At 49.6% G+C, this 23,529-nt stretch overlaps 1 protein-coding gene across 1 annotated transcript; it reads right to left on the reverse strand.

Moving 5' to 3' along the window:
* Nucleotides 1-12,031: 12,031 nt before the first annotated feature.
* LOC147119073 (dehydrogenase/reductase SDR family member 4-like) lies at nucleotides 12,032-17,743 on the reverse strand. The gene is made up of 2 exons (XM_085983736.1): nucleotides 17,283-17,743; nucleotides 12,032-12,921 (listed from the first exon to the last, which is right to left on the reverse strand). The coding sequence occupies exons 1-2, from the start codon at nucleotides 17,741-17,743 to the stop codon at nucleotides 12,618-12,620; spliced, it is 765 nt and encodes a 254-aa protein (XP_085839862.1). The 3' UTR covers nucleotides 12,032-12,617.
* Nucleotides 17,744-23,529: the final 5,786 nt, after the last annotated feature.

Genomic DNA, 23,529 nt, shown 5'->3' on the forward strand with positions numbered 1-23,529 from the left:
GAGCCCCTGTACCCGTGTTATGGGATGAAGTGCCAGACAAGGCACAACATCTGGGTGTGAATCTAATAATAACCTCACGGACCGTATAGGTGTGATAACCAGACGGGCTTGTGGTTATAGTCTGGTCATGGATGGACTAAATTCCCTGAATTAGCAGGAGTTCAGGAGGCGGTCAACAGACGGGTCCAAACAATCCCATTTTCTGAGCAGTAACCGAGCTTGTGTATAAGAACAGGCCACTTAAGCCGTTGTCAGTTGGAACAGACTCGAGAAGTTCACGCGTGAATCCACTGTACTTCTATTCTCCAGATTGAGGGAATTATCACCCGATCTGTGCTATGCAGCACTCTTAATAAAGCCTGGAGAGACAATTTGTGTTCTTGTGAGCTTGATTATCTGGTATCTGAAACCCTGGGACTCCCGATCATTAGAGTCAACCTCAGTGTGTGGAAAGGGATTCCCTGGTGTATCTCACCCGCTGACACACCAGCGTGTCCACATTGTGACTGCGGGGGGTCGATTCCACTGCTTCCGATGCCTTTAATAGAATCATAGAAGATAGAAGCAGGAGTAGGCCATTCGGCCCCTCGAGCCTGCTCCGCCATTCAATGCGATCATGGCTGATCATCCAAATTCAGTACCCTGTCCCTGCTTTCACCCCATACCCCTTGATCCCTTTAGCCTTGAGAAATATATCCAACTCCTTCTTGAATATATTTAATGATTTGGCCTCCACCGCCTTCTGTGGTAGAGAATTCCACAGGTTCACCACTCTGGGTGAAGTAATTCCTCCTCATTTCTGTCCTAAATGGCTTACCCCTTATCCTTAGACTGAGACCCCTGGTTCTGGACTCCCCGACCATCGGGAACATCCTTCCTGCATCTAGTCTGTCCAGTCCTTTCATAATTTTATAAGTTTCATTGAGATCCCCTCTCATTCTTCTAAACTCCAGCGAGTACAAGCCCAATCGACCCAATCTCTCCTCATACGTCATTCCTGCCATCCCAGGTATCAGCCTAGTGAATCTTCGCTGAAGTCCTTCCATGGCAAGAACATCCTCAGATAAGGCGACCAAAACTGCACACAATACTCGAGATGTGGTCTCACCAAGGCCCTGTACAACAGCAGCAAGACATCCTTGTTCCTGTACTCAAACCCTCTCGCTACGAAGGCCAACATACCATTTGCCTTCTTAACCGCCTGCTGCACCTGCATGCTTACCTTCAGCGACTGGTGCACAAGGACACCCAGGTCTCGTTGCACTTCCCCTTCTCCCAATCTATTGCCATTCAGATATAATCTGCCTTCCTGTTTTTGCTACCAAAGTGGATAACCTCACATTTATCCACGTTATATTGCATCTGCCATGCTTCTGCCCAATCATCCAACCTGTCCAAATCATCCTGGAGTTTCTCGGCTTCCTCCTCACACCACACACGCCCACCCAGCTTTGTGTCGTCTGCAAATTTGGAGATATTACATCTAGTTCCCTTGTCTAGATCATTAATATATCTTGTGAATAGCTGGGGTCCAAGGACCGATCCCTGTGGTACCCCACTAGTCACTGCTAGTCACTCGGAAAAAGACCCGTTTATTCCAACTCTTTGCTTTCTGTCTGCCAACCAGTTCTCTATCCAAGTCAATACCTTGCCCCCAGTCCCATGTGCCTTAGCTTTACACGCTAATCTCTTATGCGGGACCTTATTGAAAGCCTTCTGAAAGTCCAAATACACCACATCCACTGGTTCTCCCTTATCTATTTTACCAGTTACATCCTCAAAAAATTCCAATAGATTAGTCAAGCACGATTTACCCTTTGTAAATCCATGTTGACTTTGTTCGATGTTGTCACAATTTTCCAAGTGCTCTGCTATTACATCTTTTATAATGGACTCTAGCATTTTCCCCAGTACCGATGTCAGGCTTACTGGTCTGTAATTCCCCGTTTTCTCTCTACCACCTTTTTTGAATAGTGGGGTAACATTAGCTACCCTCCAATCCATGGGTACTGTTCCAGATTCCATCGAATGTTGGAAGATGATCAGCAATGCATCTACTTTTCTTGGGCCACTTCCTTAAGTGCCCTAGGATGTAGATTGTCAGGCCCATGGGATTTATTGGCCTTCAATCCCATCAATTTCCTTAACACCATTTCCCTACAAATAATTATTTCTTTCAGTTCCTCCCTTTCATCAGACCCATGTTCTCCGACATCTCTGGGAGGTTATTTGTGTCCTCCAGGACTCAGGTGAGGCAATTCAGTCCTGGATTGTAATCACATCCAGGACTGAACCATGTTAATTCAGCCAACTGAGGCTTGTTAATGTTAAGAGCCACCAATAACTGGGCTGAATTTAAAGATTATTCCCTGTTCTCTCAGTACTAGTGAGCAGAGAGAAGCTGATGTTGTAGAATCATAGAACACAGTAGGATGCCTTTCGGCCCATCGTGCTGGTGCTGGCTCTCTGAAAGAGCGATGCAATTAGTCCCACTGCCCTGCTCTTTCCCCACAGCCCTGTAAATTTCTGCTTTTAGTATATATCCAATTCCCTTTTGACAGTTACTATTGAATCTGCTTCCACCTCCCATTTAGGCAGTGCATTCCAGATCATCACAATTAGCTGTGTAAAAAAAAATCTCCTCATTTCCCCTCTAGATTCTTTTGCCAATGACCTGAAATCTGTGTCCACTCGTTACCGACCCTCCTGCCAGTGACAACAGCTTCTCCTTGTTTGCTCGATCAAAACCCCTCATAATTTTGAGCACCTCGATCACAGCTCCACTTAACCGTCTCTGCTCCAAGTTATATTGCCATTGTTTTGTGAATTGTTGCTGTGATCACTCCGGAAACAAGAGACTAAGCTGTTTCAAATTACATAATGTACTTGCCAAAGAGGATTACCAAACCATTTGGGTTACCCTCACAATAGCAGGGTCCCCAGTTAAAATGGAGCTAGATACAGGATCAGCTCTAACCGTAATAAATCGACGAGATTACGAGAGGCTATTTTCGCATATACCTCTAAAAGACACATCCATTATCTTAAAAACATATACGGGACAGAAAGTCTACCCCAAAGGAAAAATAAGGGTGCCTGTGGTATACAACGGCAAAGAAATACAAAAGTTGTATTTATACATTCTACAAGATGGTGGTCCACCGTTGTTGGGACGTGAATGGATAAGGAAGATACGTTTAGACTGGCACTCCATTCAGGCACTGACAGTGACCAGTAAGGAAAAAAACAATGATGACATCATACCTGAACGATTAAAAGACATCTTGGCCAACGCCAAAGAAGTGTTTCAAGAGAAACTAGGAACCTTGAAAGGCATCACCGCCTCAATAAAAGTGGAAGATACAGCAATTCCAAAATTTTTTAAGGCAAGACCGGTGCCATACGCAATACGTCCGGCAGTCGAGGCAGAGCTGAAGAATTTGGAAAAGGCAGGTGTATTATCCAAAATAGATTGGAGCGAATGGGCAACACCCATCGTTCCAGTCATGAAAAAAACATTGAAAAATAACTGAGGAACAGAAAAAAATTCGCATCTGTGGGGACTTTAAGGTGACTGTAAACCCGGTCCTTCACACGGTACAGTATCCTCTTCCGAGGATAGAAGATATTTTCGCCTCACTATCCGGAGGGAAACGTTTCACAAAAATTGACTTGGCACAGGCATATCTACAGATGGAGGTTGAGGAGACCTCTAAAAAGTATCTCACAATAAACACACACAAAGGCCTGTACCAGTACAATCGACTGGTTTTTGGAATAGCATCAGCTCCAGCTATCTGGCAAAGAGCTATGGAACAAGTCCTGCAAGGGATTCCGGGGACTCAATGCTACCTAGACGACATCCTTATAACAGGAGAAAACGACAACGAGCACCTTGCCAATTTAGAGCAGGTGCTCACTAGGCTGAAAGAACGGGGCCTACGAGCAAATCGCCCCAAGTGCGAATTTTTCCAAAATCAGATATCATATTGTGGCCACATAATTAATAAGGAAGGGTTGCATAAGTCACCTGAAAAAATTGAAGCAGTTATAAAAGCCCCAGCACCTGAAAATGTTTCACAATTAAGGTCATTCCTGGGATTAATAAATTACTATCATAAATTTTTACCGAACTTATCAACTATTCTACACCCTCTTAATGATCTTCTACAGACAGGAGTGATTTGGAAATGGAACGAAGACTGTAAACGTGCCTTCCATAAATGTAAAGACTTAATCACATCCGAGAAAATTTTGGCTCATTACAACCCATCACTACCAATCAGACTGGCGTGCGATGCATCCCCTTACGGCATAGGAGCGGTATTGTCCCATAGATTCCCTGATGGCTCGGAACGGCCGATAGCTTTTGCGTCACGCTCATTGAACTCAGCTGAGCGTAACTATGCCCAGATAGACAGGGAAGCACTCAGCCTGGTATGGGGAGTGAAGAAATTCAACCATTACCTACACAGACAAAAATTTACCTTGCTGACTGACCATCAACCCATCATCTCCATATTCAACCCTAAAAAAGGTGTCCCCATTATGCCGGCACAAAGACTACAGAGGTGGTCCCTTTTTCTAGGGGCACACCAATACAACATTGAATACAAAGGGTCAAAACAGCATGGGAATGCTGACGGTTTATCACGCCTACCATTGCCAACGATAGAAGAGGCACCTACAGTAGACCCAGTAGAGATATTCCACTCTACCATAGTGGAATGTCTACCGGTGACAAATTCTGCCATTGAAAGGGAGACAAGAAATGACCCTACTCTCTCACGGGTCTACGATTTAACAGTGAAGGGATGGCCAGCACATGGCGAACCACTGTTGCCAGCATTCTCGCAAAGAAGAGAACAGCTGTCAGTGTGCCGAGGAACCTTGATGTGTGGATCCAGAGTGGTGATTCCACCCAAACTCCAGGATAAAGTGCTAAAGGAGCTTCACGAGGGGCATCTGGGTGGAGTGAAAATGAAGAACCTAGCTAGGGCGTTTGTATGGTGGCCAGGTATCGATGGAGACATCGAAGACATGACCAAGAGCTGCCTAGGATGCCAGAAGGTCCAAAATGCTCCGCCACAGGCCCCTCTACATCCATGGGAGTGGCCCCCATCTCCCTGGCAAAGGGTGCACATCGACTTTGCTGGTCCATTTATGGACTCAATGTTCTTAATCGCAGTTGATGCACACTCCAAGTGGCCGGAGGTAATAAAGATGCCCTCCACCACCACGGAAAAACCATCACAGTATTAAGGACCATATTTGCCAGGAATGGGCTGCCGGAGCAGATATGTTCTGATAATGGACCGCAATTTGTGTCCGAAGAATTCAGAAAGTTCTTAAAGAACAATGGGGTAAAGCACTACACGTCCGCCCCATACCATCCCGCCACCAATGGATTGGCTGAAAGGTTTGTCCAGACCTTCAAGAAGGCCATCAAGGCCATGGGTAATGAAGACATAAAACTTCAGCACAAGGTGGATAACTTCTTATTTGCATATAGGAATGCAACGCATATGGTTACTAACCAAACTCCCGCCATGATGTTCTACAATAGAAACCTAAGATGCCGGCTGGATTTGGTCAAGCCCAACATCCGAAGGGACGTGGAGAACCGGCAGTTTCAGGGCATGAATGAAAGGCCAACTAGGGCCTTCCAGATAGGCCAACCGGTTTTGGCCCAGGACTACCGTACCGAGAAATGGCAGCCTGGAACTATCTGCACACGATTAGGACCACTGATGTATACCGTGGACATCGGAGACAGCATAATAAGGCGCCATGCTGACCAAATCATCAAGTCATCCGAAAAGGGACAACCTACACCACCACTCTATACATCTAACGATGAAGTAGAGATACCCATATCTACCTCCGATCCGGTGATACTGGAGCCCGATGAACCCGACACTGGCCTTCAAGCCGAATCAGCCTTGCCAGAAGAACCTACTACACCACCAGAAACTACTACACCCCCGAGGTGTTATCCGGACCGAGTCAGGAAGCCTCCTGAGAGACTAACTTATAATTAATTAATACAGCAATGTATATTATTTTGCATATAACATGTAATTAATAATTACTTAAAATATGATGTACTAGTTAGCTAGAAGGGGAGGAATTGTGGTGTATGTGCCTTTAAGAGCAATTATGGTGTATGTGCCTTTAAGAGCCCCAGGTGTGCGTAATGCCGGTAATTGCCACTTGGGCTATATAAGCCTGTGTATTGTGTATATCCTTTAGAAACCCCCCCCAGACTTGCTTAGTAAATACCTATGAACCAACTCCTGTCTTCAGTGTCTTTATCTACACACGGACACTACATGATCGAGGTGCTGGATGTCCGTGCCTGGGGAATGGGACATTCTATCCTCGTGAGCACCGAGTGTCAGCATCCAGCAATCTCTGGTCAGGGACTGTCTTTTTAAACTGCCTCACCTGAGCTTTTGACTCCCTGATTTCATTATTAAACATTTCAGAGATTTTGCAGTGACCAAGGCTGAACAGATTAATGTGAGGTATTACATTTTGGTAGGAAGAATGGGGAGGTCACTTATCACTTGGAGGGTGTGAGTCTAGGTGGGGTAGAGGAGCAAAGGGATCTCGGAGTACAAATACACAAATTACTAAAAATTGCGACACAGATTAGCAAGACCATAAAAAAAGCAAAGCAAGCACTCGGGTTTATTTCTCGAGGGATAGAATTGAAAAGTAGTGAAGTTATGCTAAACCTGTATCGAACCTTGATTAGACCACACTTGGAGTACTGCGTCCAGTTCTGGTCGCCATATTATAAAAAGGATATAGAGGCACTGGAGAGGGTGCAGGGAAGATTTACAAGGATATACCAGAAATGCGAGGGTATACATATCAGGAAAGGATGAACAGGCTGGGTCTTGTTTCTCTTGAAAACAGAAGGCTGAGGGGGGACCTAATAGAGGTCTTTAAAATTATGAGAAATGTTGATAGAGTGGATACAGAGAGAATGTTTCCACTTGTGGGCAAGAGCATAACTAGAGGCCATCAATATAAGATAGTCACCAAGAAATCCAATAGGGAATTCAAAAGAAACTTCTTTACCCAGAGAGTGGTGAGAATGTGGAACTCGCTGCCACAGGGAGTGGTTGAAGCGAACAGTATCGATGCATTTAAGGGGAGGCTGGACAAGCATATGAGGGAGAAGGGAATAGAGGGTTATGGTGATAGATTTAGATGAGGAAAGACTGGCGGAGGCTCGAGTGGAGCATAAACACCGGCATGGACTGGTTGGGCCGAATGGCCTGTTTCTGTGCCGTATATCCGATGTAATCCTATGTCAAGTATCCCAGCTGGCTTAGCTCCAGGCACTTTAGCTCAGTGGGCAGCACTCTCACCTCTGAGGCAGAAGGTCGTGGGTTCAAGTCCCAGTCCAGAGACCTGAGCATAAAAATCTCGGTTGACACTCCAGTACTGACAGAGTGCTGCACTGTCAGAGGTGCCGTCTTTCGGATGAGATGTTAAACCGAGGCCCCCGTCTGCTCTTTCAGGTGGATGCAAAAGATCCCATGGAACTACATTGAAGAAGAGCAGGGGAGTTCTCCCTGGTGTCAATATTTATCCCTCAATCAACATCATTGAAATAGATTATCTGGTCATTGTCACATTGCTGTTTGTGGAAGCTTGCTGTGCACCAATTGGCTGCCGCGTTTCCTACATGACAACAGTGGCTACACTTCAGAAGTTCTTCATTGGCTGTAAAGCGCTCTGAGACGTCCTGAGGTTGTGAAAGGCGCTATATAAATGCAAGTACGATAGCAAAATACTGCAGATGCTGGAAATCTGAAATAACAACAGAAAATGCTGGAAAAAGCTCAGCAGGCCAGGTAGCATCCGTGGAGAGAGAAACAGAGTTAACGATTCCAGTCAAACTTTTTGTCAAGAGCTTTACTCTGTATCTAACCTATGCTGTACCTGCCCTGGAAGTGTTTGATGGGACAGTGTAGAGGGAGCTTTACTCTGTATCTAACCCTTGCTGTACCTGGCCTGGGAGTGTTTGATGGGATAATACAGAGGGTGCCTATTGCCCATGATGCATCCTCCAATTAATGCTCCGATGGTCCTAGCACTTGATCCCCCTGAAGATCCCTCCGCTTATTGCCTCTGGCGCCCTTCCTGTTACAGGGAATAGACCTGGTTCAGAACACAAAGGAGGGAGAGGTAATATCCTTGCCGTATCCCAAACACCATTCCCACAAACCGTCTCTCTCTGCCAAAGCAGGAGGGAGACACACCGATATAAAGAGAGGGGAGATTTTCTGGAGTATAAAGCAAGAGGTAGAAATGGGGGCCTTTGAATAGTGGGATCTCACATTCAGAGGATGGGAGAATTTATCAGTGGTAATTTTGGGGCTCAGTGCTCCCTGCCTGGAGTCTCAGTATGCGGGAGCAGGGTTGGAGACGGGACTGATTGTACAACCTGCGTTCATACCCAGTGGGACTGCACACCAGGAGCAGAGCCTGGTCATGTGACTCTGTAATACCTAGAGTGGGAGGGGTTTGGGCTGCTTTGTGACATGGTCCCTGGCTCCTTTCTGATGTCACCTGGAGAGGGTTTACACCCCTGGTTACACAGCATCAGTGGGAGTCACTGTGGGTGGACTGGATGGAGGTCGCTGGATTCACAAAACCGATCAGGTGGGACTAAGACCCCTCCAGAGGTGAGAGTTTAACCAGCCACAGGGAGCTGTCTGACAGCTGCCATAAGACTCGGCCTTTGATGCGACAAGTTGACCCGAGCTTAACTCTTCTGTGAAACTACCTGGGAGTGCTTGAAACTTACATGTAGAGGGATTTTTATTCTGCATTCTTACTATGCATTACCTGAGCTGGTGTGCATCATTGGATAGTGTCAGAGGAGCTGTACGCTGCATTTAACACATGCTGGATCTAAGTTGGCTGTGTTTGGTGAACCAATTTAGAGGGAGCTTTACTCTGTTTCTAACCCGTGCTGTACCTGCCCTGGGAGTGTTTGATGGGACAGTGTAGAGGGAACTTTACTCTGTATCTAACCCGTGCTGTACCTGCCCTGGGAGTGTTTGAGAGGACAGTGTAGAGGAAGCTTTACTCTGTATCTAACCCTTGCTGTACCTGGCCTGGGAGTGTTTGATGTGACAGTGTAGAGGGAGTGTTTGATGTGACAGTGTAGAGGGAGCTTTACTCTGTATCTAACCCGTGCTGTACCTGCCCTGGGAGTGTTTGATGTGACAGTGTAGAGGGAGCTTTACTCTGTATCTAACCCGTGCTGTACCTGCCCTGGGAGTGTTTGATGGGACAGTGTAGAGGGAACTTTACTCTGTATCTAACCCGTGCTGTACCTGCCCTGGGAGTGTTTGAGAGGACAGTGTAGAGGAAGCTTTACTCTGTATCTAACCCGTGCTGTACCTGCCCTGGGAGTGTTTGATGGGACAGTGTAGAGGGAGCTTTACTCTGTATCTAATCCATGCTGTACCTGCCCTGGGAGTGTTTGATGGGACAGTTTAGAGGGAGCTTTACTCTGTATCTAACCCGTGCTGTACCTGCCCTGGGAGTGTTTGATGGGACAGTTTAGAGGGAGCTTTACTCTGTATCTAACCTGTGCTGTACCTGCCCCGGGAGTGTTTGATTGAGAGATGTATGTTGGACATCTTGGAGGGTTAAAGTTTAAGTCAAACTGCTTTGTATCTTAAAGCAACAGGCTTTCCGATATAAACAGGATGACTTTGTGAAGTGTCGTGAGGAGAAGGCATTGCTTGTTTTCTGAAATGTAAACTGCTTGTGTTAGGGAATGAGTGTTAGTAATGAGGTCACCCATGAATGGTTTAGTTTTAGAATAATAAAACAGGGGTAGTGAGTCCTTTATCTAAAAGGTAACAGTAGGTAAAGGAAGCTTTGTGTAAGGGAAATGGTTCCGAGGTAAACAATTGCAAACTTTATTCGTAGTCTGTTTTCAAAGGATTTGGGAAATAGATATGTTTGGCCCAGAAATTCAGGTCGGAGGCTTCCCGTGGGTGCAAGCCTCCGACCTGCACTTATCTAGCGCGCCGGCCGTTGTGCTGTGGGCCCGCGTGGGATTCCAATCCTTGGCCTCCTCCAACTGCCGGCGCGCAGCGTATCCCAGGGGCGCAGTTAGTTCGATGCATCCCCTGGGATCATGTGGGCCATGGAGAGCCAATGGTAGCCCATTCATAAATTTGACAGGAAGAGCTGTCAAAACTATAAATACTATAAGCCCCAAAACATCACTAAAACTTCAAATAAATTTTTAGAAAAACATCACATTTTTAAAATAACTATAAATTACATAAAATAACTATTTTAAACAATAATTTAAATTTTTGAAAATATTAATTACATTTTCTAATGGGGCTAAAAATAAACTTACATTTCTTTAAAGTATTTAGAATAATAAACCTGTGGAAAAAATGTTTTAATTTTAATTAATTCACCACTTACCTTGTTAAAAGCAGGCCTTGCGCCTGCTTTTTACATGTGTAACTCCTGGAGACTTACCCTCCCGGAGAAACCTGGAAAAATAACGCAAGTTCCAGGCGCACACGCTGCCTCTCCGGCGCACGCGTTCGACCTCTGAACCCTTCCTTTAAGGGACCGGAAGTTCCGGTTTCCCACGCATGCGCAGTGCATGCACGAAACCGGCACTTCCATTGGGCCTACGGGCGAGTACCCCGTGCGTACTCACCCGTGGAGACCCAAATTTCTGGGCCCCTAGGTTATTTTGTCATTTTCCTTTGATGTAGTTAAAATATGCATGGCCCAGAAATTCAGCTCTCCACGGGTGAGTACGCACGGGGTACTCACCCGTAGGCCGAATGGAAGTGATTGTTTTCTGCATGCACTGCGCGTGCACGGGAAACCGGCACTTCCATTCCTCTGAACGAAGGGGTTCAGAGGCCGAACGCGTGTGCGCAGGAGTCTGCGTGTGCGCTTTGAACTTACGTTTGTTTGGCAGGTTTTCATGCGAGGTTAAGCCTGTAGGATTTACACATTTAAAAAGCAGGCGTAAGGCCTGCTTTTTACAAGGTAAGTGGTCAATTAATTAAAATTAAAGCATTTTTTCCACAGGTTTATTATTTTTAAATACTTTAAAGCAAGGTAAGTGTATTTTTAGCCCTGTTTTTTTATAAAATTATTTTTTTCAAAAATTTTTATTGTTTAAAATAGTTATTTAATGTAATTTATAGTTTATTTAAAAAGTATGATGTTTTTTAAAAATGTATTTGAAGGTTTACTGTTATTTTGGGGCCCGTAGTATTTATAAGTTTAGACAGGTCTTCCTGTCAATCTTATGAATGGGCTTTTCCCTCCTCCGATTGGCTGCCCATGGCCCACGTGATCCCAGGGGACGCATCGCACTAACTACGCCCCTGGGACACGCAAGCACAGCGCGCTGGCAGCTGGGCCAGGCCCCGGAGCAGAATTCCACGGGAGCCCAGAGCTCAACTGCCGGCGCGCAAGGTAAGTGCCGGTCGGGGGCTTGCACCCGCGGGAAGACCCCGACCCGAATTTCTGGGCCATTGGTGTATAAAGGAGCATGGTTTTCAACAGTTTGTCAGAGTGTACTCGAAAGATACAGAAACGGGTAAAAGTCACTCTCTGTGACGACCGATCACCTTTATTGGTGCACAGTAAAGTCTGTTCCGTATACTCCACTACGAAGTCTCGTGCTTACTCGAAACGTGTTGTTGTGAACCAGAGGGGAAAGGAGGTTGCTTAACAAAAGGCGCTATAGAAATGCAAGTCGTTCTTTTCTTTCTGCATCTCCAGATAGAATTGCAAGAATGAAAACGACAGGAATCGTTTTTAATGGTTTCTAGATTTTATTGCAGAATCCACACTTTGATTGTGATTATTTGCTGGGCATCTTGATACCGCTCTCCAGTTGCAGTTCGGCCAAGCAATGCCACAAGTTTTTTCTATTAGTTCATTCGTGAGAAATGAGCGTCGCTGGCAAGGCCGGCATTTATTTCCCCATTCCCCAGTTGGCCCAAGAAGGTGGTGGTGGACCTTCATCATTGTAAAGGTTTGATACAACCGAGTTGCTGGCGAGGCCGCGTCAGACGGTAATTAAGAGTCAACAATGTTGTTGCGAGACTGGAGTCACATATACAACATGACGAATTTATATAGCGCCTTTAACGTAGCAAAATGTCCCAAGGCGCTTCACAGGAGCGTCAACCAGACACAAATTTGACACCGAGCCACACAAGGAAATATTTGGACAGGTTGGTCATGGAGGTAGGTTTAAATGAGCATCTTAACGGAGGAGAGGAGTAGAGAGGTTTAGGGGGGGGATTCCAGATCTTAGAGCCTGGAGAGCTGCAGGAAGTGTGGGATGCACAAGAGGCCAGAATAAAAGGAGCGCAGGGTTGTGGGGCCGCCGGAGGTTACAGAGATGGGGAGGGGTGACGGAAATGGGGGATGCTCAAGAGACCAGTGTAGGAAGAACGCAGAGAACACAGATGGTTGGAAGGCTGCAAAGGATTACAGAGTTGAGGAAAACGATGAAGAATCTCGGAAGGCAGCTGGATTGAGAAGCATCAAGGGCGTCCCAACCCAAATGTCGACCCGTCGACTCAGAGCTGGCAGTGATAGCCTCCGCCCACCACGATGGCCTCCCCAGTGATGGAGGTGGCGTCCTGCGAGCAGAGGAAGGAGACCATGCCGGTGCACTCCTCCGGCTCGCCAATCCGGCGCATGGCGATGCTCTTCTCGAACCGCCGGCGTGAGCCCTCGTCCGACGACAGGGCGGAACTGAAGTCAGTCCTGATGCAACTGGGGGCCAGGCAGTTGACCCAGATGTTGGCGGGCCCCAGCTCGTTGGCCAGCACCTTGGTCAGACCCAGCAACGCTGTCTTGCTGACGCTGTAGGGCCCGATGGTGGAGTGTGTGGTAAACCACTGCTAACTCTGTACATGTCTGTGTGGTAAACCACTGTTAACTCTGTACAGGTCCGGGCATGTCTCCGCCCCTGGCTCCACCCCTAAGCCCGGGTATAAAGGTGACTCACCACCCTTCCCCCGGGAGCTCTTAGGATGCATCCACTAGCAGAGGCATGCTCCAGTTCTTAGTCAATAAAAGCCTACTTCGTATAAGTTCAACTTGTAGTCTTTGGTGTTGTTGATAGTGCATCAATTTTATTGACTAAATTTTCGACATGGAGCAAATCTTGAAGCCGGAACGTTTAGACCTGGATCCTCAAGCAGCAGATGCAGCCAATAACTTTGAACACTGGCTGAGCTGTTTCGAAGCCTTCCTGGAGGCCTCCAGCACTACCGTCACTACAGATGACGCGAAACGGCTTGTCTTGAACTCACGGGTGAGCCACCGAGTCTACTCGATCATCCGAGACGCCACAACTTACGCGGCCGCCATCGCGACGCTAAAGGAACAATACGTGAGGCCTGTTAATGAGGTCTACGCCAGACACCTCCTGGCTACCCGAAAACAGCGCCCCGGGGAATCGGGCGCCGAATTTTTACTGGCACTGAGAGTCCTCGGCCGGGCCTGTAATTGCAAAGCGGTGACGGCCAAGGAATGCACGGAAGACCTGATCCGAGACGCCTACGTAGCCAGCATCAGGTCCAACTATACACGGCAGAGGCTGCTGGAACAGAGGGGGCTCGACCTGCAGAAGACGGTGGCCCTTGCTAACTCGTTAGACGTGGCCCTCCAGAACATGGACGCCTACCCCCCTGACCGGATGGCCACGTGGATGTCACGGGAGCAGCCATCTTGGGACCCGGTAAGGCCACAAGCCGCCAGCAGCCCAACTACAGCTGCAATGACCAGAGGCCAGAAATGCTACTTCTGTGGCCAGGCCAAGCACCCCAGACAACAATGTCCAGCAAAGGACACGACCTGCTCCAAATGCGGCAAGGCCACTACGCGAGAGTGTGCAGGGCGAAATCGACCCCCAATTCCAGCAGCGCCGCGTGTGAACCATGCAGGCCGCCATTTTGGACCCCACCAACCACGTGTGAGCTGTGCGGGCCGCCATTTTGGGCACCACCAGCCGCGGGGGAGCCACCATCTTGGACACCATTTCGGGACCAGGCCCCCGGCGCGGGCGAATACTACAGCGACCCACCGACCTCGACGATGGCCTCCATCACCCTGGACCAATCTAGGCCCCATCAACTAGCCAGGTCCATGATGAACGTAAAGGTAAATGGCCATGCCACAAATTGCCTTTTCGACTGCGGAAGCACGGAGAGCTTCATCCACCCCGACACGGTGCGACGCTACTCCCTATCGGTTATGCCCACACGCCACCAGGTCTTTATGGCCTCAAAGTCCCATACTGCGGACGTCGGCGGCTACTGTGTAGCGACTCTGACTGAACGGCGTGGAGTACAGAGATTTTAAATTCCTCGTCCTGCCACAGCTCTGCACTCCCGTACTGCTAGGATTAGACTTCCAGTGCCATCTGGAGAGCGTCACGATGGCATATGGCGGGCCCCTGCCCCCACTTACAGTCTGCAGCCGGCAGAATTTAAACACGGCGCCGCGCAAAGTATGCAGCCTGTCCACCCTGAAGGTCAAACCCCCCCCGTTGTTCGCTAACCTCGCCAAAGACTGCAAGCCAATTGCTACTAAAAGCAGGCGGTACAGTGCCGGGGATAGGAGCTTTATTAAATCAGAAGTAGAAAGACTCCTGAGGGAAGGGATTATCAAGGGCAGCACCAGCCCATGGCGAGCCCAAGTGGTGGTAGTGAAGACCGGCGAAAAACAGCGCCTGGTTATTGATTACAGCCAGACGATCAATCGATACACGCAATTAGACGCATACCCACTTCCCCGCATATCTGACATGGTCAACCAGATAGCACAATACCGGGTATTCTCGACGATTGATCTGAAGTCGGCATACCACCAGCTCCCCATCAGGCCTGAGGACCGCCAGTACACGGCCTTCGAGGCTGACGGTCGCCTCTACCACTTCCTCCGAGTCCCCTTCGGCGTCACCAACGGGGTCTTGGTCTTCCAAAGGGAGATGGACCGGATGGTTGACCAGAACGCGCTGCAGGCCACCTTCCCCTATCTAGACGTCACCATCTGCGGCCATGACCGGCATGACCACGACGCCAACCTAGAAAAATTCCTCCGTACGGCCCAACGGCTTAATCTGACATACAACAAAGAAAAATGTATGTTCCGCACCACGCGCCTCGCTATTCTTGGCTGCATGGTGGAAAACGGAGTCATCGGCCCCGACCCCGACCGAATGCGCCCCCTCCTGGAACTACCCCCCCCCCCACCCCACTGCCTAAAAGCCCTGAAGCGATGCCTAGGGTTCTTCTCTTACTACGCCCAGTGGGCGCCCAACTATGCGGACAAAGCCCGGCCCCTCATCAAGTCAACCTCCTTCCCCCTGACGGCAGAGGCCCGTGCGGCCTTCACCCTCAAAAAAAGAGGACATTGCGAAGGCCACAATGCACGCAGTGGATGAGTCCATCCCTTTCCAAGTGGAGAGCGATGCATCCGACTTCGCCCTAGCCGCAACCCTTAACCAGGCGGGGAGACCCGTGGCCTTCTTTTCACGGACCCTCCAGGGCCCTGAAATTCGACACTCCTCAGTCGAGAAGGAGGCCCAGGCGATAGTGGAGGCTGTACGGCACTGGAGGCATTACCTGGCCGGTAAACGTTTCACCCTGCTCACTGACCAACGGTCAGTAGCATTTATGTTTAACAACAGACAAAGGGGGAAAATCAAAAATGATAAGATATTGCGGTGGAGGATCAAGTTATCCACCTACAACTACGATATCTTATACCGGCCCGGGAAACTTAATGAGCCCCCAGACGCCCTATCCCGTGGGACATGTGCCAACGCACAAGTCGATAGGCTACGGACCCTCCACAATGATCTCTGCCACCCGGGGGTCACCAGGTTCTTCCATTTTATTAAAGCTCGCAACCTGCCTTACTCCATCGAGGAGGTCAGGACCATGACCAGGAACTGCCAGGTCTGCGCCGAATGCAAACCGCATTTTTATAGGCCAGACAGGGCACACCTGATTAAAGCCACCCGCCCCTTCGAACGTCTCAGCGTCGATTTCAAGGGGCCCCTTCCCTCCTCTGACCGCAACACGTACTTCCTCAATATTATTGACGAGTACTCCCGTTTCCCCTTCGCCATCCCCTGCCCGGACATGACCAGCACCACAGTCATCAGGTGCCTCAACGACCTGTTCACCATATTTGGCTTCCCCAATTACATCCACAGCGACAGGGGCTCGTCGTTCATGAGCGACGAGCTGCGCCAGTACCTGCTCGAGAAGGGCATAGCCACGAGCAGGACTACCAGCTACAACCCCCGGGGTAACGGACAGGTAGAGAGGGAGAACGCAACGGTGTGGAAGACCGCCATGCTCGCCCTAAAATCCAAGGGCCTCCCAATCTCCCGCTGGCAAGATGTCCTCCCCGATGCGCTCCACTCCATACGATCACTGCTCTGTACTGCCACAAACGCCACCCCTCACGAGAAGATGTTCGTCTTCCCCAGGAAATCCACCTCGGAGACATCACTACCGCCATGGCTGACGTCTCCGGGACCCGTCCTGCTCAGGAAACACGTGAGGAGCCATAAGACGGACCCCCTGGTCGAAAAAGTTCACCTCCTCCACGCCAACCCACAGTACGCCTATGTGGCGTATCCTGACGGGTGGGAGGACACAGTCTCAATTCGAGACCTCGCACCCTCAGGTACCACCCGAAACACCATCGATCACCATCCACTACCTCCACCCACCACCACTACCCATGACGCACCGCCGGGGTGTCTACCACGAACTGACGACATGCCGGTGCCATCCCTACCCCGAGAGGACGACACGCCAGTGCTCCGTCCCACGTGAGAAGCGGCCGCGGGCAAAGAACCGCCGCAACCGGCACCACGAAGATCATTATGGCAGACAAGACCCCCGGAGAGACTTTCGTATACGAACTTTTGAAACACTTCACCCCGCCGGACTCTTTTTTAAACGAGGGGTGAATGTGGTAAACCACTGCTAACTCTGTACATGTCTGTGTGGTAAACCACTGTTAACTCTGTACAGGTCCGGGCATGTCTCCGCCCCTGGCTCCGCCCCTAAGCCCGGGTATAAAGGTGACTCACCACCCTTCCCTCGGGAGCTCTTAGGATGGATCCACTAGCAGAGGCAAGCTCCAGTTCTTAGTCAATAAAAGCCTACTTCGTATAAGTTCAACTCGTAGTCTTTGGTGTTGTTGATAGTGTATCAGAGTGGGGCTGGTAGCCGGCGGCAGAGCTCACCAGCACGATGGAGCCCCCACCTTGCCGCTCCATATGTGGCACCACCAGCTTGGCCAAGAGGAAGGCGGCCTTGACGTTGACCTCAAAGATCTTGTCCCAGGCCTCCTCTGGGCAGTCCAGAGTCCTCCCAATGCTGGGGTTGACGGCGGCATTGGAGACCAGGATGTCGATGGCTCCGTGGCACCTCAGCATCCAGCCGACCAGCTCCTCCAGGTCCGTCCACTTACCCGCGTGGCAGAGGGTGCCCGAGACCTCCAGCCCCTCGGCCCGCAGCTGGCCCAGGGCACTGTCCACGTTGGCCTGCCTGCGGCTGCTGACCTCCTCCTGGGCCCCATCCCGGGCCAGGCGCCGGGCGATGGCCAGCCCAATGCCCCGGGTGGAGGCGGTCACCAGGGCCACTCTGCCAGTCAACAGTGCAAGGCGCATGGTGGCAACAGCGGGGACTCTGACTCCTTTTTTCGGTCAGGTGCTTTCCTGCTGCCCTCAATGGGTGGGGTCAGGAGCCTTCCTGCCGCCCTCAATGGGCGGGGTCAGGAGCCTTCCTGCTGCCCTCAATGGGCGGGGTCAGGTGCTTTCCTGCCGCCCTCAATGGGCGGGGTCAGGGCTCAGCCAATGGGAGCCTGACCTCTGCGCAGAGGCCTCTGGGACTTGTAGTCTCCCCAGCGCCCCCAGGGGCCAATCAGGAGGCAGCCAGGTGACGCCGTCCAATCAGCGCCGGGGAGGGCCGGGCAGGGCTGCTTGGCTGAGAGGAAAATGGCCCTTCAATGATCTCCAACCACCGGACGGAAAGCATCCATCTCCCTGATCGGGGTCGCCGCTGAGCAACGGAGAACATTACCCCAGCGGCCGGCCGCCCCCCTGCCCCGTCAAACCGCCGCACTGAGGGGCGGCCGCCCAGAGCGGCGAGGCAGAAAATGATGGCGCCGCTTTCTTCCCCCGTCCTCTTAGGCCCCACCCACCATCAGCGCCGCCGCTCGCCATTGGATAACCCACATGTCACTCAGCAGCCTGTTGGCCAATGAATGAGCAACAAACGGTGGCGGGGCGGGGCGGGGCGGGAGCTTGGCTCCAATTGTCAGCCAATGGCTCAGAGGGCAGCGCCCTCACCTCTGAGTCAGAAGGTTGCGGGTTCGAGTCCCACCGGCGACCTCATTACAAGCCTTGATCCAAACATCAACAAAAGGAGCTGAATTGCAAATTTACTAAGAGTTCATCAGGATGTAACGAGCAGGGTGGATAAAGGGGAACTAGTAGATGTAGTGTATTTGGATTTCCAGAAGGTATTTGATAAGGTGCCACACAAAAGATTATTACACAAGATTTGGGCTGATGGGGTTGGGGGTAATATAGTAGCATTGATAGAGGATTGATTAACGGACAAAGAACAAAGTATATATCAATGATCTAGACTTGAATATAGGGGGTATGATTAAGAAGTTTGCAGATGATACTAAAATCGGTGACCGGATCGGACAAAGTCATCCACTCATTTCCTCCAAATCAAAGGTGTTACTATGGGTACCCGCATGGGTCCTAGCTATGCCTGCCTTTTTGTGGGATATATTGAACACTCTTTGTTCCAGTCCTACTCGGGTCCCCTCCCTCACCTCTTCTTCCGGTACATTGATGACTGTATAGGTGCCATTTCCTGCTCTCGCCCTGAACTAGACAATTTCATTCACTTTGCCTCCAATTTCCACCCTTCCCTCACCTTCACATGGTCCATCTCCGACTCTTCCCTTCCCTTCCTCGACTTCTCCGTCTCCATCTCTAGGGATAGGTTATTGACCAACATTCACTACAAGCCCACTGACTCCCACAGCTACCTGGACTACACTTCCTCCCACCCCACCTCATGTAAGGACTCTATTCCAGTCTCCTAGTTTCTCCGTCACATCTGCTCCGGCGATGCCACCTTCCACACCAGTGCTTCCGACATGTCTTCCCTTTTCCGCAACAGAGGATTCCCCTCTACTGTGGTTGACACAGCCCTCGACCGTGTCCGTTCTATCTCCCACACTTCTGCCCTCACCCCTGCCCCTCCCTCCCGGAAGCACGATAGGGTTCCCCTTGTCCTCACCTTTCACCCCACCAGCCTCCACATTCAACGGATCATCCTCCGCCATTTCTGCCACCTCCAAAATGATCCCACCACCAAACACATCTTCCCCTCCCCTCCCCTTTCAGCATTCCATAGGGACCGCTCCCTCCGAGACACCCTAGTCCACTCCTCTATCACCCCCAGCACCCCTTCCCCTTCGCCCGACACTTTCCCGTGCAAGCGCAGGAGATGCAATGCCTGCCCTTATACTTCCCCCCTTCCCACTGTCCAGGGCCCCAAACACCCCTTCCAGGTGAAACAGCGATTTACTTGTACTTCTTGCAATTTAGTATACTGTATTCGCTGCTCATGATGCGGTCTCCTCTACATTGGGGAGACCAAACGCAGATTGTGTGACCGCTTTGCGGAACACCTCCGTTCAGTCCGTAAGGGTGACCCCGAGCTTCTGGTCACCTGTCATTTTAATTCACTGCTCCATTCCCACTCAGACCTCACTGTACTCGGGCTCTTGCATTGTTCCACGGAAGCTCAACGTAAACTCGAGGAACAGCATCTCATCTTCCGATTAGGCACTTTACAGCCTTCCAGACTCAATATCGAGTTCAACAATTTCAGATCATAACCTCGGCCCCTATTACATTTTTACTTATATTTCATCCACATCTTTGTTTTGGCCCCCCCCCCACCCCCCGCCTTTTTTCTCTCTCCCACATGGCAGCTGTCTCTCATTCTGCCAGAACATTTCACACCTAATCTGAGCCGTCTTTTGTCTCCACTGGCCTATCACCATCTCGTCTCGTTTTGAATACCTTTTATTGTCTCTTCACTACTTTTGTTCTCTCCCCAGCCCTGCCTTTCGATCTATTTCATTTCCTTTCCAGTTTTGAAAAAGGGTTTCGACCCGAAACGTCGACTCTATTTTCCCTCCACGGATGTTGCCTGGCCTGCTGAGTTTTTCCAGCATTTTCTGTTGTTATTTCGGACAAAGTCAACATGGATTTACAAAAGGTAAATCGTGCTTGACTAATCTACTGGAATTTTTTGAAGATGTAACTGGTAAAATAGATAAGGGAGAACCAGTGGATGTGGTGTATCTGGACTTTCAGAAGGCTTTCGATAAGGTCCTGCAAATGAGATTAGCGTGTAAAATTAAGGCACATGGGATTGGGGGCAAGGTATTGACTTGGATAGAGAATTGGTTGGCAGACAGAAAGCAAAGAGTTGGAATAAACGGCTCTTTTTCCGAGTGGCAGGCAGTGACAAGTGGGGTACCGTAGGGATCGGTCCTTGGACCCCAGCTATTCACAATATATATTAATGATCTGGACGAGGGAACTAGATGTAATATCTCCAAGTTTGCAGATGACACAAAGCTGGGTGGGCGTGTGTGCTGTGAGGAGGATGCCGAGAAACTCCAGTATGATTTGGACAGGTTGGGTGATTGGGCGGAAGCATGGCAGATGCAATATAACGTGGATAAATGCGAGGTTATCCACTTTGGTGTCAAAAACAGGAAGGCAGATTATTATCTGAATGGCAATAGATTGAGAGAAGGGGAAGTGCAATGAGACCTGGGTGTCCTTGTGCACCAGTCGCTGAAAGTAAGCATGCAGGTGCAGCAGGCGGTTAAGAAGGCAAATGGTATGTTGACCTTCGTAGCGAGAGGGTTTGAGTACAGGAACAAGGATGTCTTGCTGCAGTTGTACAGGGCCTTGGTGAGACCACATCTTGAGTATTGTGTGCAGTTTTGGTCGCCTTATCTGAGGAAGGATGTGCTTGCCATGGAAGGAGTGCAGCGAAGATTCACCAGGCTGATACCTGGGATGGCAGGAATGACATACGAGGAGAGATTGGGTTGATTGGGCTTGTACTCGCTGGAGTTTAGAAGAATGAGAGGGGATCTCATTGAAACTTATAACATTCTAACAGGACTAGACAGACTAGATGCTGGAAAGATGTTCCCGATGGCGGGGGAGTCCAGAACCAGGGGTCACAGTCTAAGGATAAGGGGTAAGCCATTTAGGACAGAGATGAGGAGGAATTTCTTCACCCAGAGAGTGGTGAACCTGTGGAATTCTCTACCAAAGAAGGCAGTAGAGGCCAATTCATTAAATATATTCAAGAAGGATTTGGATATATTTCTTAAGGATAAAGGGATCAAGGGATATGGGGAGAAAGCAGGGAGAGGGTGCTGAATTTGGATGATCAGCCATGATCTCATTGAATGGCGGAGCAGGCTCGAGGGGCCGAATGGCCTACTCCTGCTCCTATCTTCTATGTTTCTATGGCTGCGTGGTTGATACTGAGGAAGGAAGCTGTAGACTGCAGGAAGATATCAATAAATTGGTCAGGTGGGCAGAACAGTGGCAAATGGAATTCAACCAGAGAAGTGTGAAGTCATGCATTTGGGGAGGGCTAACAAGGCAAGGGAATACACATTAAATGGTAGGACACTGAGTAGTGTAGAGGAACAAAGGGACCTTGGAGTGCATGTCCACAGATCCCTGAAGGTAGCAGGCCAGGTAGATAAGGTGGTTAAGGCGGCATACGGAATGCTTGCCTTTATTAGCCATGGCATAGAATACAAGAGCAGGGAGGTTATGCTTGAACTGTATAAAACACTAGTTAGGCCTCAGCTAGAATACTGCGTGCAGTTCTGGTCACCACATTACAGGAAAGATGTGATTGCACTAGAGAGGGTACAGAGGAGATTTACAAGGATGTTGCTGGGAGTAGAGAATCTTAGCTATGAGGAAAGACTGGATAGGCTGGGTCTGTTTTCCTTGGAACAGAGGAGGCTGAAGGGAGACCTTATTGAGGTGTATAAAATTATGAGGGGCCTAGATAAAGTGGATAGAAAGGACCTGTTTCCCTTAGCAGAGGGGTCAAAAACCAGGGGGCACAAATTTAAAGTAATTGGGAGAAGGTTTAGAGGGGATTTGAGTCTTCACCCAGAGGGATGCAGGAGTCTGGAACTCACTGCCTGAAAGGGTGGTAGAGGCAGGAACCTTAACCACATTTAAAAAGTACTTGGATCTGCACTTGGAATGCTCTAACCTGCAGGGCTACGGACCAAGAGCTGGGAAGTGGGATTAGGCCGGATAGCTCTTTGTTGGCCGGCGCGGACACGATGGGCCGAAATGGCCTCCTTCCGTGCTGTAACTTTCTATGATTCTATGAAAGAGTCTGGATAAATGGGTCATTTTCCGATTGGCAAACTGTAACTAGTGGGTAGAAACATAGAAAAATAGGAGCAGGAGTCGGCCATTCGGCCCTTCGAGCCTGCTCCGGCATTCAATATTATCATGGCTGATCCACTATCTCAATACCATATTCCCGCTCTCTCCCCGTACCCCTTGATGCCTTGTGTCTAGAAATCTATCTCCTTCTTAAATATATTCAGTGACTTGGCCTCCACTGCCTTCTGTGGTAGAGAATTCCACAGGTTCACCACCCTCTGAGTGAAGTGATTTCTCCTCATCTCAGTCCTAAATGGCCTACCCCGTATCCTGAGACTGTGACCCCCTCGTTCGAAACCACCCAGCCACGGGAAACATCCTCCCTGCATCCAGTCTGTCTGCCCTGTCAGAATTATATACGTTTCAATGAGATCCCCTCTCATTCTTCTAAACTCTAGTGAATACAGCCCTAGTCGACCCAATCTCTCCTCATACGACAGTCCTGCCATCCCAGGAATCAGTCTGGTGAACCTTCACGCACTCCCTCGATGGCAAGTACATCCTTTCTTAGGGCAGACACGGTGGCATAGTGGTTAGCACTGTTGCCTCACAGCACCAGGGACCCGGGTTCAAATCCGGCCTTGGGTGACTGTCTGTGTGGAGTTTGCACATTCTCCCCGTGTTTGCGTGGGTTTCCTCCGGGTGCTCCGGTTTCCTCCCACAGTCCAAAGATGTGCGGGTTAGGTTGATTGGCTATGATAAATTGACCCTTAGTGTTAGGGGGATTAAATATGTGGGGTTACGGGGATCGGGTGGGATATGTGTCGGTGCAGGCTCGATGGCCCGAAATGGCCTCTATCTGCACTGTGGGATTTCTGTGAAGGAGACCAAAACTGCACACAATACTCCAGGTGTGGTCTCACCAAGGCCCTGTATAACTGTAGTAAGACATCCTTGCTCTTGTACTCAAA

Source organism: Somniosus microcephalus, chromosome 4 (genome assembly GCF_052327205.1).
Source record: "Somniosus microcephalus isolate GS21.2 chromosome 4, FLI_Smic_1.0, whole genome shotgun sequence".
Classification (NCBI taxonomy): Eukaryota; Metazoa; Chordata; class Chondrichthyes; order Squaliformes; family Somniosidae; genus Somniosus; species Somniosus microcephalus.

Coding starts and splice junctions, on each gene's coding strand:
- LOC147119073 (XM_085983736.1), bottom strand. CDS start 17,743: ATGCGCCTTGCACTGTTGACTGGCAGAGTGGCCCTGGTGACCGCCTCC. Junction 12,922..17,282: donor GGCTACCAGCCCCACTCTGA/TACACTATCAAC, acceptor CACACACTCCAC/CATCGGGCCCTACAGCGTCA.